The 13732-nt window shown below is 40.6% G+C and overlaps 1 protein-coding gene across 4 annotated transcripts in view; it reads left to right on the top strand.

Moving 5' to 3' along the window:
- Window positions 1-279: 279 nt before the first annotated feature.
- The window catches only part of HERC6 (HECT and RLD domain containing E3 ubiquitin protein ligase family member 6), a 57445-nt gene continuing 43992 nt past the window's right edge, over window positions 280-13732 (top strand). For 3 of the 4 annotated variants that reach the window (XR_009494778.1, XM_024993241.2, XM_010806029.4), the window contains exons 1-8: window positions 335-598; window positions 2708-2867; window positions 4658-4734; window positions 6036-6263; window positions 8272-8366; window positions 9370-9497; window positions 10724-10854; window positions 11482-11549. Coding sequence is in view for 3 of the 4 variants with exons in the window: in XM_024993241.2 (XP_024849009.1) it covers window positions 400-598; window positions 2708-2867; window positions 4658-4734; window positions 6036-6263; window positions 8272-8366; window positions 9370-9497; window positions 10724-10854; window positions 11482-11549 (1086 nt within the window). In the remaining variant the exon portion in view is untranslated. Of the gene's footprint in view, window positions 599-2707; window positions 2868-4657; window positions 4735-6035; window positions 6264-8271; window positions 8367-9369; window positions 9498-10723; window positions 10855-11481; window positions 11550-13732 lie in introns of all 4 variants that reach the window. The other variant, NM_001192644.3, reaches the window with a different exon arrangement.

Genomic DNA, 13732 nt, shown 5'->3' with positions numbered 1-13732 from the left:
GGACTGTAGCCCACCAGGGTCCTCCGTCCATGGTATTCTCCAGGTAAGAATACTGGAGTGGGTTACCATTTCTTTCTCCATTAAGTGGGTTAGCTAGGATGCAAATTTAGGCTTCATTCATCTGCTCCTTTGAGCTTGGGGCTCAAGTTTAATTCTTGAAAGCCATTCGCCAGAGGCGACGAAGAGGTCAGGTCAGTGCTGGCGGGAGGAAGGGAAAGTGGGAGGAGGGAGACTGTTGGGGAACGGAGGAAGAGGAGGGGCCGAAGGGAGATGCCAGCGAAGGCGCGGCTCACGCAGCCTCCGGTTTTCTGAGTAACAGCGCGCACTTGTCACTAGCCTTAGGGTGCTGGGCTAGCAGAGCTCACAGATTCGGGCAGGCGGCCGGAGCGCGGGAAGGCGATGTACTTCTGCTGGCGCGCTGGCGGCCGAAGGCCGCTGCGGGAGCGCCAGGTGTGTGCTGGCGGCAACACGCTACTGCAGGCGGCCAGTGGGGAGCATCACTCGCTACTGCTGCTGAGCGACGGCACGGTCCAGTCGTGCGGGGACAACAGCCGAGGCCAGCTGGGCCGGAAAGGCACGCCGCGCGGGGAGCAGCCAGGTGAGCTCCTGGACTCAGATGCGGGGCAAGGGATCAGACGGGTGGCGGTGCTGGAGCCGTGGGTCTGCTGGACCACAGGCGACAGGAGAACAGGGTTCCGCGCTGCCGGAGCGCAGGTCCATCAGTTTCGTTTCCTCCTCGCGCCTCAGGTTTGTTTCGGTTTCCAGTAGGTTTATCTTCGAAAGGAAACTGAGAGCATAACTAAACTGGACCGCGTTCCTCTGAACAGACATGCCTTTTGAGACCAGTCCTTACCTATGCGAACCTATCTGGAACAGAGTGACCTTCCAAACGTAGTTTGTAGTTTGAACACTGTAACTCCTTCCGAAATACCCTTAAAATAATGTATGCTAGCATTTTGCTAGTATTGATTATTGTAGAAACACAGGAAAAGAAATCGCTTATTAGTCTAACACCCAAAGACAACTTACATTTTGATGCATTTCTTTTTTGCCTTATTTTCCTATTACATATTTAATCTTTATAAAATTATGTCTTTATAAGCTTTGTATATGCAGATTTATATAACTTTGTAAGTTGTGTTCTTCATCAAGCATACACAAACGTTGCCCTTTTATTATGTATATAATATATTATAATCTATACTATATTATAGTCTATTTAAAAACAGATTTTGAATTGTTGCATAGTGTTCTAGGCTCTGACAGTATAACTATTCTTCTTTTAGGGAAATTTGTTTTTTTTCTCATCAGGGGCTTTTGTAAATAATACTATGATTGACATTATTGTAAGTAATGTCACATTTCTGATTATTTACTTAAATTCCAAAAATTATGTCTGGGGGGGAAAACTTTTCCTCTACCCTTAGTTCTACCCTTAGTTCTGTCCTGAGGACCTGTGAACTAAATTGATAAAGGCAGATTAAGGAGGGAAAAAACCTTACAGTTTTAATATGTGCACAGGAGTTCACAGAAAAGAAGGGGTTAGACTTAGGAGCTTATGTGCCATTTAACAAAGAGTAGAGGGTTTGGGTTTTGAGGAATTGATAATTGTGGAGAAATGATTTTGAAATATATGGGGGAAACTAATGAAATTTAAGGGTTATTTTACTTAAGGCTGTTTATGCAATCTTATCTCAGTACCAACTCTGGTGATGAGTCACATTTCCTGGTATGAAAGGGGGAGGCGGGTACACCTTCAGAAGAGAATGCCACATTTGTGTTTTTAAGTTGATAGGGAAAGGCAGAGAACTCTTCCTGCATCTGTTGATTCTCAGTTGCCTTCAGCTCAAAATTATCCTTATGCCAAAGTGGCATGCTTTGGGGTGGTATATCCTGATTCCCTTAAAGTGGAAGTAAGGGACAATGTGATCCTTAAAGCCAAATTCTTCTCCAGCAATGAGGTACCAGGTTCTATTCTATGAGTGTATGCATCTTTGGAATTTTTTTTTTTCCTTGTTGCACAGTTTGAAAAGTAAATCACTGAAAAGAATAAGATCACAAGACTAAAAAAGAAAACTTAAATATTAACAAAAAGTTGACTGGTAATGATGTGCTTAACTCCAAGCCTCTAATAATTCAGAGACAAACACTTTGGGAAAACAGTTTAGATTGTCCTGTAGGGAAAAATGCTCAGAGTTTCAACTGTGGGCGTATTTGACCCATCCAGAGGCATATTAAGTAATTCGCCCAGAGTTTCATTGGGAGGGCATCTGGCATCTGCCTCTCATACTCAGGCAGGCTCCCTGCCCATCTCTTCCTGAGCAGAGGATTCACTGTTCTCACTGTTGAAGGCTGGGAAGTCAGAGGAATGGAGTAGGGGTGAGCCCATCCTTTCTCTGGCTCCCTTTATCTAGCTGAGCTTTTTACTCCACCATCACAAGGAAGTGTTAGGCCAAGCATCAAGTCCTTACAGGTTCCATTCCTCCACATGCCCATCCTTTTAAATAGTAGCGATATTCCATAAAGATGTGCCACACGATGAGCCTATTTTCTTCTCTCCTTTAAAGTGGACTTTAGGCCTTGATTTAAAAATCACTGGAAGAGATGAGACACCCCAGTGACTCTTCCTTTTGAAGAAAAGTACTTTCTTAAACTTGGTATTAAATTAGCAATCTTGGTGTGGGTTGTTTTGTTTTTGTCCCTAAAGAACGAATTCCGGCATTGGAAACTCTGAACGTGGCTCTGGTGAGCTGTGGAAAGGAGCACTCCCTGGCTGTCTGTCACAAAGGAAGGGTCTTCGCGTGGGGAGCTGCTTCTGAAGGACAGCTGGGAATTGGAGAATTTAAGGAAACAACTTTTATACCTAAGTACGTATTTTAGTTCATTCATTTAGTGTTTTTGAGTTTCATGTGCCAGGCACCATGCAAGATTGCCAGGGTCCAAAGATGACTATAACAAACACACTACTTAACCTGAAGGGTTACAGTGTTGTGACGGAAGGAGGCAGGGAAAATAACATAGAACACCAATTACTACTTAATTAGGATCTGTGAAAGAGAAGGGCCACATGATGTGAGAACCTGTGACGCTTTGATCTTAATCTTATGTACAGGAATGACACTTGGACCTTCAGAGTTAGTATAAAGATTATTTTAAAGGGAAAATATTTGAGCTCCAGAAGATTCACAGAGATAACTTATCTGACTAAAACAGGGCCTCCTGAAAATACATAAGCTGCCATTAACCCTCCTTTGAGGGAGTTTCCTATGAATTCAGCTGTCTTAAAAATAAAATGCCCAATTTGCATCAAAAAACCCAATAGAACCTTTCATACTCTACCACTGAAGCCCTAAAAAAAAAAGACCCTTTTGCTAAGTTAATATATTTAAACCTCTACTCAGGTTATTGTACAAATTTTCCATTACTTGGGAGCTTCTATCTGCACATATAAACTTTTTTGTCTTTTTTTCCCTGTTAATCTATGGCAGTTAATTTGCAGGTTCCCCAAGCAGAGAACACAAGTTGAAAGAGGAAAGGTGTTACTCCCAACATAATCTTTTGGCTTGCCATAAGCCCTTGGATCCTAATATTTTACTTAGTAAAATTGGGGGAAAATCATATCCTCACACACAGCTTCCTAGGCCAAATAATATGATAAGCAGTCTGAACTGTGTGTTCATGAATTACATACACTGAGAAATTTCAAAAACATGTTTTTTAATGCTAGGAAGTTACCTCTTGTTACCTTCTCTGGTCATTAAATTGTATAAGAGATGGCTGTGGCTCGGAGGAATGAAGCATTGAACTTGTAAAGAAAAGCCCAAGGTTTGAATCTGTTCTGTAGCTTGATACCAGTTGACCTCTTTGAGTTCTCCTAGGTTCAACCGTATAAAATTGCTAATCAGTTCAGTTCAGTTCAGTCGCTCAGTTGTGTCCAACTCTTTGCGACCCCATGAATCGCAGCACGCCAGACCTCCCTGTCCATCACCAACTCCCGGAGTTCACTCACACTCAAGTCCATCGAGTCAGTGATGCCATCCAGCCATCTCACCCTCTGTCGTCCCCTTCTCCTCCTGCCCCCAATCCCTCCCAGCATCAGAGTCTTTTCCAATGAGTCAACTCTTCGCATGAGGTGGCCAAAGTACTGGAGTTTCAGCTTTAGCATCAGTCCTTCCAATGAACACCCAGGACTGGTCTCCTTCAGAATGGACTGGTTGGATCTCCTAGCAGTCCAAGGGACTTGCAAGAGTATGTTCTAATCTACAAAAACAGCAATTTAATAAGAATCAACCTAGTAGTATCTTTATCTCACAGGGCTTAAGGTAGGTGGTGTAGGTGACAGTGCTTCATAAATTCTAAAACCCTACACTATATGTGCATAAAGAAATTTATTTTTCTTTTAGGTTGGTAAGTATAGTATAAAGTTTAGAACTTTATACAATACATTAAAAGCCCAATAAAAATCACTTTTGCATTATATATTATTTTGGATTCTGCCCTGTATTTTTATACATGTTGATGTCATGCTGAAAACAGTTTGAGGGCTTTGGGATAAATGTGTTACAGAAATGCAAGAAAGTAATTTAAAATATCTGTAGTCCACTTGGTGACCCAATCTGAAGAAGGATTAATAGATTTTGTACCATTATTATTATAGGAAGATAAAAACTCTGGCTGGTATCAAAATTATACAAGTTGCCTGTGGACACTACCACTCCGTGGCATTATCAGAAGGTAAAAAAGTCTTCTTGGATCTTGTAAGTGTCATCAGGAAGTAATTTTTTGAATACAAATAGTACCTGTTGAGTTTTAATGCATTGGGGTTCATTTTAATGCATTTAAAGTTAAAAAGAAAACTTAGATATAATAACTTGTAGAAATCTGAAATGTGTTAGCATTTCTCTGGGTACATAATTTAGCATTAGAAGAGCTTGATTTTTTACCTCTTGTAAATGATCTATCTCTAGTCAAATTCAACATAAAATGTTGCTTACCCCCACCCCCACCGGTCATTCCACAAGTATTTATTGAGTGCCTACAGTATATCCAACAAAGAGGATATAGCAGTGAATAAACCTAAGACTGCTTTCATGAAGCTTGTATTCTGGGGAGATGTAGCGGAAGTGAGCCTTAAACACAGGGACGAATAATTGTGTGGTATAATAGGGATAAGGATGTGAAGAGAAGTGAGACGGGGAAAGGGGACAGAGAGCGAAGGGGTAGGTGGAGGGAAGGGGTCTTTCTACTTTATAAAGGAGATCAGGGAACCTATCCTCATAAGGTGAGACGTGAACAAAGACCAAAAGGAGAGGAGAGAGAGAGATGATGCTAAGGCCATGGAATGATGCAGATGCAAGACCATGCCCAGCAGGGTGCTCAGGAGCAGCAGAGGCTCTGGAGAGGAAGAGAAGGGAGCCAGGGGAGATGCAGTCTGAGAAGTAGCTGTGGGGGCTTATGAACCATGGTAAGAACTGGCCTTTTATTGAGTGAGAAAGCAAGCTCTTGAAGGGTTTTATCAGACATGTTTTTAAAAGCGCACTCTGGCTGCTCATGAGAGCAGAAACTGCTGGGGGCAGGGATACGATGTGGGAGTGCAGTGAGATGCTGTTGCCATTTTCCAGGAGAAAAGTGACATTAACTTGGCAGGTAAGGGGGTAACAGTGAAGTGGTGAGAAGCAGTTGGATCCTCGATAGATTTTGAAGCAGAGACTTCAGTATTTGCTGGGTTGAAGGCTGTAAAAAAAGAGAGAGGAGTCAAGGATGACTCCAGGATTTTTAACTGGAGCAGATGAAAGATCATGGGTATTCTTAAGTGGGAGGGAAAAGAAGAGTGGATGTTGTTGGAAGAGATTTTTAAATGTGACCTTGGCCATTCACTTTGCCTTTAGTAAAGGTGCTTTAACCTCCTTTACTCCTGTTTTATTCTCTAAAGATTTTTAGAATTAAGGTGGTAGTTTCTCCTTGAATTTGGTATTACACTTTATTAAACATTCAGAATGTTTGCACTTCTGAATTTCTCCTCTTTGCTTTTGCAGATGGCCAAGTGTTTTCATGGGGGACGAACAGCCATGGACAGCTGGGCCTGGGGAAGGAATTCCCCTCCCAAGCCAGCCCACAGAGGGTGAGGTCCCTGGAGGGGATCCCGCTGGCACAGGTGGCTGCAGGAGGGCACCACAGCTTTGCCCTGTCACTCTCTGGGACTTCATTTGGCTGGGGAAGCAACAGTGCAGGGCAGCTGGCCCTCAGTGGGAATAACGCCCCAGGTAATGGGTTAGGCTTATAGTAAGTCCTTCTTTCTTTCTACTTGGAAGACCAGCTCTGCAAAAGGCACTCTTAAAGGTTAAAACAGTGGTTCCCAAACTTTGGGACACATTAGAATCACTCTATTAACTTTTTTTTTTGATTCCTGCTATAACAAATCACCACAAATCTAGTGGCTTCAAACAACATAGATGTATTATCTCATGGTTCTGATGCAGGTCTCACGGGGCTAAAATGAAAGTGTCAACAGGGGCTTCCTGGAGGAAGACAGACCATTTTCTTGCCTTTTCCAGCTTCTACTGGCACCTACACTCTTGACTTATAGCCCCCTTTCTTCTTCAAAGCCAGCAATGGCTGGTGAAGCCTTCTTCAAGTCATATTACTCTGACATTGACTTTTCTGACCCCCTCCTCCTCAGTTAAAGAACCCTTGTAACTGCATTGGGCACAGCTAGATAATCCAAGCTGCTGCTGCTGGTGCTGCTAAGTCTCTTCAGTCGTGTCCAACTCTGTGCGACCCCATAGACGGCAGCCCACCAGGCTTCGCCGTCCTTGGGATTCTCCAGGCAAGAACACTGGAGTGGGTTGCCATTTCCTTCTCCAATGCATGAAAGTGAAAAGTGAAAGTGAAGTTGCTCAGTCGTGTCTGACTCTTAGCGACCCCATGGACTGCAGCCTACCAGGCTCCTCCGTCCATGGGATTTTCCAGGCAAGAGTACTGGAGTGGAGTACCATTGCCTTCTCCAATCCAAGCTAACCTTCCTATTTTAAGGTCAACTGATTAACAAAACCTTAAATTCACGTGCTTTCGTAACTCCTCTTTGCCATGTCCTCTAACATATTCACCTCTGTGTGCTCAGTCATGTTCAACTCTTTTTGTGACCCCATGGACTGTAGCCCACCAGGCTCCTCTGTCCGTGGGATTATCCTAGCATGAATACTGGAGTGGACTGCTGTTTCCTCCTCCACAGGATCTTCCTGACACAGGGATCAAACCTGAGTCTCCTGTGTCTCCTGTGTTGCAGATGGATTCTTTACCACTGAGCTCTGGGAAAAGAGCTTGTACATCTTTGGAAGGCCATTATTTTGTTACTCTAAGAATGTTTAAAAATCCCAGTGCCCAGGTTGGATCCCAGACCATTAAATCAGAATGTCTGGGGAGGGAAGCCAGGCATCAGTCATTACCAAAGACTGCACAGGTAGTGCCCTTGCACAACAAAGTTTGGGAACCCTTTTTCAGACAATTGCTAGCAGTATGAGAAACAACCAGTTCCTCTGACAATCTTTCAAAAAAACTCACTGTGATGTCTTCCTGATGAGCCCTTCTATTCAATTCTTTACATGCAGCTCATGTATATTTAGCTCCTGTTACATACCAGTACCACGGCTTCCCTGGTGGCTCAGCGGTAAAGAATCCACCTGCCGATGTAGGAGAAGCTGGTTTGATCCCTGGGTCGGGAAGATCTCCTGGAGAAGGAAATGGCAACCCACTCCAGTATTCTTACCAAGGAAATCACATAGACAGAGGAGCCTGGCAGGCTACATACAGTCCATGGGGAAGCAAAGAGTTGTGACTCGACTTAGTGGCTGGATGACCCCATACCTGTACCATGCTGATCTCTTACATCTCATTTCATTTAACTTCATCAACAGGAAGTGGGTCCTCTTATTTTCTCAATTATTATTGCATATTTGCAGAACATCTATAATGTGACAAAAATGAATGCAGCATAATGGAAATATTATTGGGAAGTGGGGTCTTAAACCTTAGGTTTCTTGGCCAATAGCCTTAGTCATTCCAGAAAATTAAATATTTTCCAAAAATAAATGCTAAAGGACTGCTTTTCTTTTCCAGTGTAGGACTTTCTTTCTGTTTTATAATACTTCTGATTGTTCACATTTTAAATTATGTTGATGAATTATAATAAGATAACAAAAATATTAAAATATATAAAAACTCATGATACATGATTATTTCTTATACTTGAGAGATTCTGCTTTCTTTCCACAGTTCAAAGATATAAGCCTGTATCAATTGGTGCACTGAAGACTCTCGGTGTGGTTTCTATCAGCTGTGGTTACAAGCACACTGCAGTGCTTACCCAGGTAAACCAAAACATCTTGAGATATATATATATTTTGGCCATACCTTGTGGCTTGTGGGATCTTAACTCCTCAATCAAGGATCAAACCTGGGCCCCTGGCAGTGAAAACACTGAGTCCCAACCACTGGACCATCAGGGAATTCCCATTTTGCAATATCTGAAGATACCCATTCAGCATACAGATCTCTAACGAGGAGAAGTTAGCCAAGCCATGGAATTTTTAAGATCCTATAACAAAAGCTAATTTCAGCTTCAGGAAATATTTTTAGATATTTTAAAATCTCTTATAGATTAGGAGCCAATCCCTTTAGCAATTATTCTGTCATAATGTAGCTCTACATATGAAAAATATTGTAGAAGTAACAAAGTAATTTTTATAGGTTTCAGTGGCCTACATTACAGAACGAAACATTCTATGTTCCATTTCTTACTTGGCACAGTTATGAATCAGCATCCTGAATGTCTTATACTGGCCATGCAATTCATTCTGACAAGATGGATTCTCTCCATAGCTGTAATGAATAGATTTGAAAACTATTTGTGTGGTTGAAATGTTTATTTAAAGCAAAATATATAAAATAATTTATATTTTGTTTGTTTTAAAAATATGCTTGGATTATAGTATCAGTTGGCAGGAAAGAGCTAGAATTGTTTAATCCAGAATCATCTTTTGAAAAGAGATTTATTTTCAGAGAAATGCTCAAATAAATAAAGCAACCTTATATTTAAGTGTTAGTGTTACTCTTGAACCAGTTAATTTCTCCATCAATTCTTTCTACAAATACATAGTAAGTACCCAGTTCTGAAGGGAATGCCAGTGATTTTTCAAGTTTAATATGTTAACTCTTTATTCACTAGTAGAAATAATAAATATAAGACCCTTCTTCATATAAAGCTTATATTTACCATAGTGCTCTCATAAAACTCTCTTATGGGACTTAATCTTTTAAATTTTAATTACACTTTTAGCCTGAAATTAGTCTGATTCTTCCTTTTTTAAACAGGATGGGAAAGTATTCACATTTGGAGACAATAGCTATGGACAGCTGGGACATGATCCCACTGCTGAGAAGAGGGGTCCACAACTTGTGGAAAGAATTGAAGGCCTCGTCTCACAGATAGACTGTGGAAGGTACTAGGTCTTTTTAAGTGAGAGAAGAAAGTGGTGTATTTTATTACTTAGAAATAACTTTTATGAAATGTTTTGAAACCTTAAAACACTAAAATATGTGATTACTCTTTTTATAGATCATTTTCCTTTCTGAAAATTTGCTCCTTTCAAATATGGTTTAATTTTTCTGTTTTTCTTCTTTATTCTAGGCATTTCTTTTATTTCATAAGAATTTATTGGCAATGTACTGGGCATAGACCACCTTACTAGATTCTAGGGTGAGGGGAGTTTGTATATAACAAAAATAGTGGTGCTTATCTTCTTGAGTTCATTAGACAAAATTACCCTCATGCAAGTAGAAGATGATGTATATTTGCATGTGCATTCTGAGTTTTGCATAACCTAAGTATGAGAACTTAAAAAAAAATTTTTATTGGAGTATAGTTGATTTAAAATGTGTTAGTTTTTGCTATACAGCAAAATGAATTGGTTATACATATATCATTCTTTTTTAGATTCTTTTCCATATAGGCTATTACAGAGTACTGAGTAGAATTCCCTGTGCTATACAGTAAGTCCTTAGCTATCTATTTTATAGTGTGTGTGTATTAATCCGAATCTCCTAATTTATCCCTCCCTATGAGGACACTTTAGGAGAAAGCAATGGCAACCCACTCCAGTACTCTTGCCTGGAAAATCCCATGGATGGAGGAGCCTGGTAGGCTGCAGTCCGTGGGGTTGCTAGGAGTCGGACACGACTGAGCGGCTTCACTTTCACTTTTCACTTTCATGCATTGGAGAAGGAAATGGCAACCCGCTCCAGTGTTCTTGCCTGGAGAATCCCAGGGACGGGGGAGCCTGGTGGGCTGCTGTCTATGGGGTCGCACAGAGTCGGACATGACTGAAGTGACTTAGCAGCAGCAACAGCAGCATGAGGACACTTTGGCTATTATCCACCCAATTAGTAAAAAGAGCAAAAGACAAAAAGAACTTACATTTAAAACACAAATGATAGAAACCATAGCAAAGACCCATCAATAATATTCTGCCTTTAGGGTTGGTAATAAGTCACTATTCACCCACCATTTGTTTGGCCATATGACTTGGTACTCTCTAACTCTGACATTGTGATAATGGGGTCTGGGTACTTAGTATAAAATAAATCTGTTATTTTGTGTTGAGACATCATCTTTCTCAAAAAGCATGACTCCTTATAATAAGTCTTCACAATATTCTGTCTCCTGCAGCGATCACACCCTTGCATACATCTATACCACGGGTCAGGTGGTGTCTTTTGGTCGTGGACCAGGTTGTGCAAGCAGATCACCACATCCGGGGGCAGAGAGCTCTGACATTAGCTGCCTGGTTTCTGCTAAGGGTATGAGTGGTCCCACGATTTGTCATTTTGTTTTAATTGGTGTCATTGGAGGAAAAATATTATTCAGTTTCCTTTCAAAAATGCATAGAACTGTGGTTCTTTTGGTACCGTTATCTTTGATTTGTAGAATAAGCATTTTTTTAATGCAATGCTTCCTGGAATATTAAGTAATTTTTTCTAAAGATTAAGGTAGTACAAAAGAATCAGTTATTTACACTTCAGAATAGCACACTTTTATTTTATTTTTTATTTTTATTTATTTTTTAATTGAAGGATAATTGCTTTACAGAATTTTATTGTTTTCTGTCAAACCTCAACAGAATAGCACACTTTTTATATATTTAATCAAATCTCTACTAAAGCACACCAGCCTGGTTTCATTATGTAAATACATGGAAAATTAAATTTTAAGATAAGGGAATATATAATGTGTAATCTGATCAGTATTAATCTTTTATGCTGTTTGTAGTCAAAATCTATTTAGAAGCCAAAGAATAAGTAAATTTAGCTTGGTAATACATTAGTTTTTTTAAAAGACTTTTTAAAAGCAGTTTTATGTTTATAACAAAAGATTTATACTTTTTACATCTAAAAAACAATAAGCATGGATTTATGACTTTCTTCTAGACCTTGCGGATGTTCAAGTCAAACATATTTTTGCTGGAACATATGCCAACTTTGTGACAACTTCCCAGGTATCTATTACAATTTCTGTTACTTTTAAAAATTATCTTTTCTTCTGGATTTCATGGTGGTATTTGAAACATTATGTCATTTGTATATATTACATTTTTTTTACTAAACTAGTAAGTTCCTCTGTTAGAATTCTTCTTTAAAAATATTATGTAATTCTCACTTCCTCATTTGGATTCCTAACAGATACCAATGGTGCTAACAATGACTAATACTAATTGTCACCCATGAGTTAGCAACCAAAGTACTGTAAATAGATCAACACACTTAATCCTCAAATCAACTCTGATTGTTATCATCACTCCCATTTTACAGATGAAAAAACTGAGTCTCAGAGACATGGACTTGCCCAAAATTATGCTGCTAAGAACTGACAGAGCTGGATTCAAACCTAAGCAATCCAGCCCCACCATTCCCACCATTACCCACCATGCTCTAGCACCCTCCTAATTATTAACAGAGAGGTTTATATTATTATATTTCTGAACGAGTTCTGAAATGTTTGAGAGAGAAAAAGAATACATAGCTATTTTAATAATTTGTACTTTTTTTCTATTATTAGGGATGTTTTAAACAACACTCATATAGACTCTTAACTGTATTCTCTGGGACAGAAAACTGTAAGCAAGGCAAAAGTCTGTGCTGCTGGGGATAGTCAGGAGATTGTGCTTGGTTGCTTTGTTACAGCTGTTTGATCAGGCTTCTGTCTCAGACTGTGCTCTGGGTCCCTGGGTACTGTGAATAATACACACAAGTATGTCCTCATTCATGGCATTGGATTCTACCGGGAAGTACAGACAAGAAACACATAAATACAGTTGTGTTAGAGAGCGACAGTTCCTCTGAAAAAAAAATAAAATGGGCCATTTGAGACTGATGAGATGAGATGGGCTTCTTTAGAAATGTCGGTCAGGAAAGGCCTCCCAGAGGCTGTTACATATGAGCAGAGATCTTCAGATCAGATCAGATCAGATCAGTCGCTCAGTCGTGTCCGACTCTTTGCGACCCCATGAATCGCAGCATACCAGGCCTCCCTGTCCATCACCAACTCCCAGAGTTTACTCAGACTCACGTCCATTGAGTCAGTGATGCCATCCAGCCATCTCATCCTCTGTCGTCCCCTTCTCCTCCTGCCGCCAATCCCTCCCAGCATCAGAGTCTTTTCCAGTGAGTCAACTCTTCACATGAGGTGGCCAAAGTACTGGAGTTTCAGCTTTAGCATCATTCCTTCCAAAGAAATCCCAGGGCTGATCTCCTTCAGAATGGACTGGTTGGATCTCCTTGCAGTCCAAGGGACTCTCAAGAGTCTTCTCCAACACCACAGTTCAAAAACATCAATTCTTTGGCGCTAAGCCTTCTTCACAGTCCAACTCTCACATCCATACATGACCACAGGAAAAACCATAGCCTTGACTAGATGAAGCTTTGTTGGCAAAGTAATGTCTCTACTTTTGAGTATGCTATCTAGGTTGGCCATAACTTTCATTCCAAGGAGTAAGTGTCTTTTAATTTCATGGTTGCAGTCACCATCTGTAGTGATTTTGGAGCCCAGAAAAATAAAGTCTGACACTGTTTCCCCATCTATTTCCCATGAGTTGATGGGACTGGATGCCATGATCTTCGTTTTCTGAATGTTGAGCTTTAAGCCAACTTTTTCACTCTCCACTTTCACTTTCATCAAGAGGCTTTTGAGTTCCTCTTCACTTTCTGCCATAAGGGTGGTGTCATCTGCATATCTGAGGTTATTGATATTTCTCCCGGCAATCTTGATTCCAGCTTGTGTTTCTTCCAGTCCAGCGTTTCTCATGATGTACTCTGCATATAAGTTAAATAAACAGGGTGACAATATACAGCCTTGATGAACTCCTTTTCCTATTTGGAACCAGTCTGTTGTTTCATGTCCAGGTCTAACTGTTGCTTCCTGACCTGCATACAGATTTCTCAAGAGGCAGATCAGGTGGTCTGGTATTCCCATCTCTTTCAGAATTTTCCACAGTTGATTGTCATCCACACAGTCAAAGGCTTTGGCATAGTCAATGAAGCAGAAATAGATGCTTTTCTGGAACTCTCTTGCTTTTTCCATGATCCAGCGGATGTTGGCAATTTGATTTCTGGTTCCTCTGCCTTTTCTAAAACCAGCTTGAACATCAGGAAGTTCACGGTTCGCATATTGCTGAAGCCTGGC

This window comes from Bos taurus, chromosome 6 (genome assembly GCF_002263795.3).
Source record: "Bos taurus isolate L1 Dominette 01449 registration number 42190680 breed Hereford chromosome 6, ARS-UCD2.0, whole genome shotgun sequence".
NCBI lineage: Eukaryota > Metazoa > Chordata > Mammalia > Artiodactyla > Bovidae > Bos > Bos taurus.
Note: the sequence above shows the minus strand (reverse complement) of the source record. Positions and strands in the feature narration are given on the sequence as shown.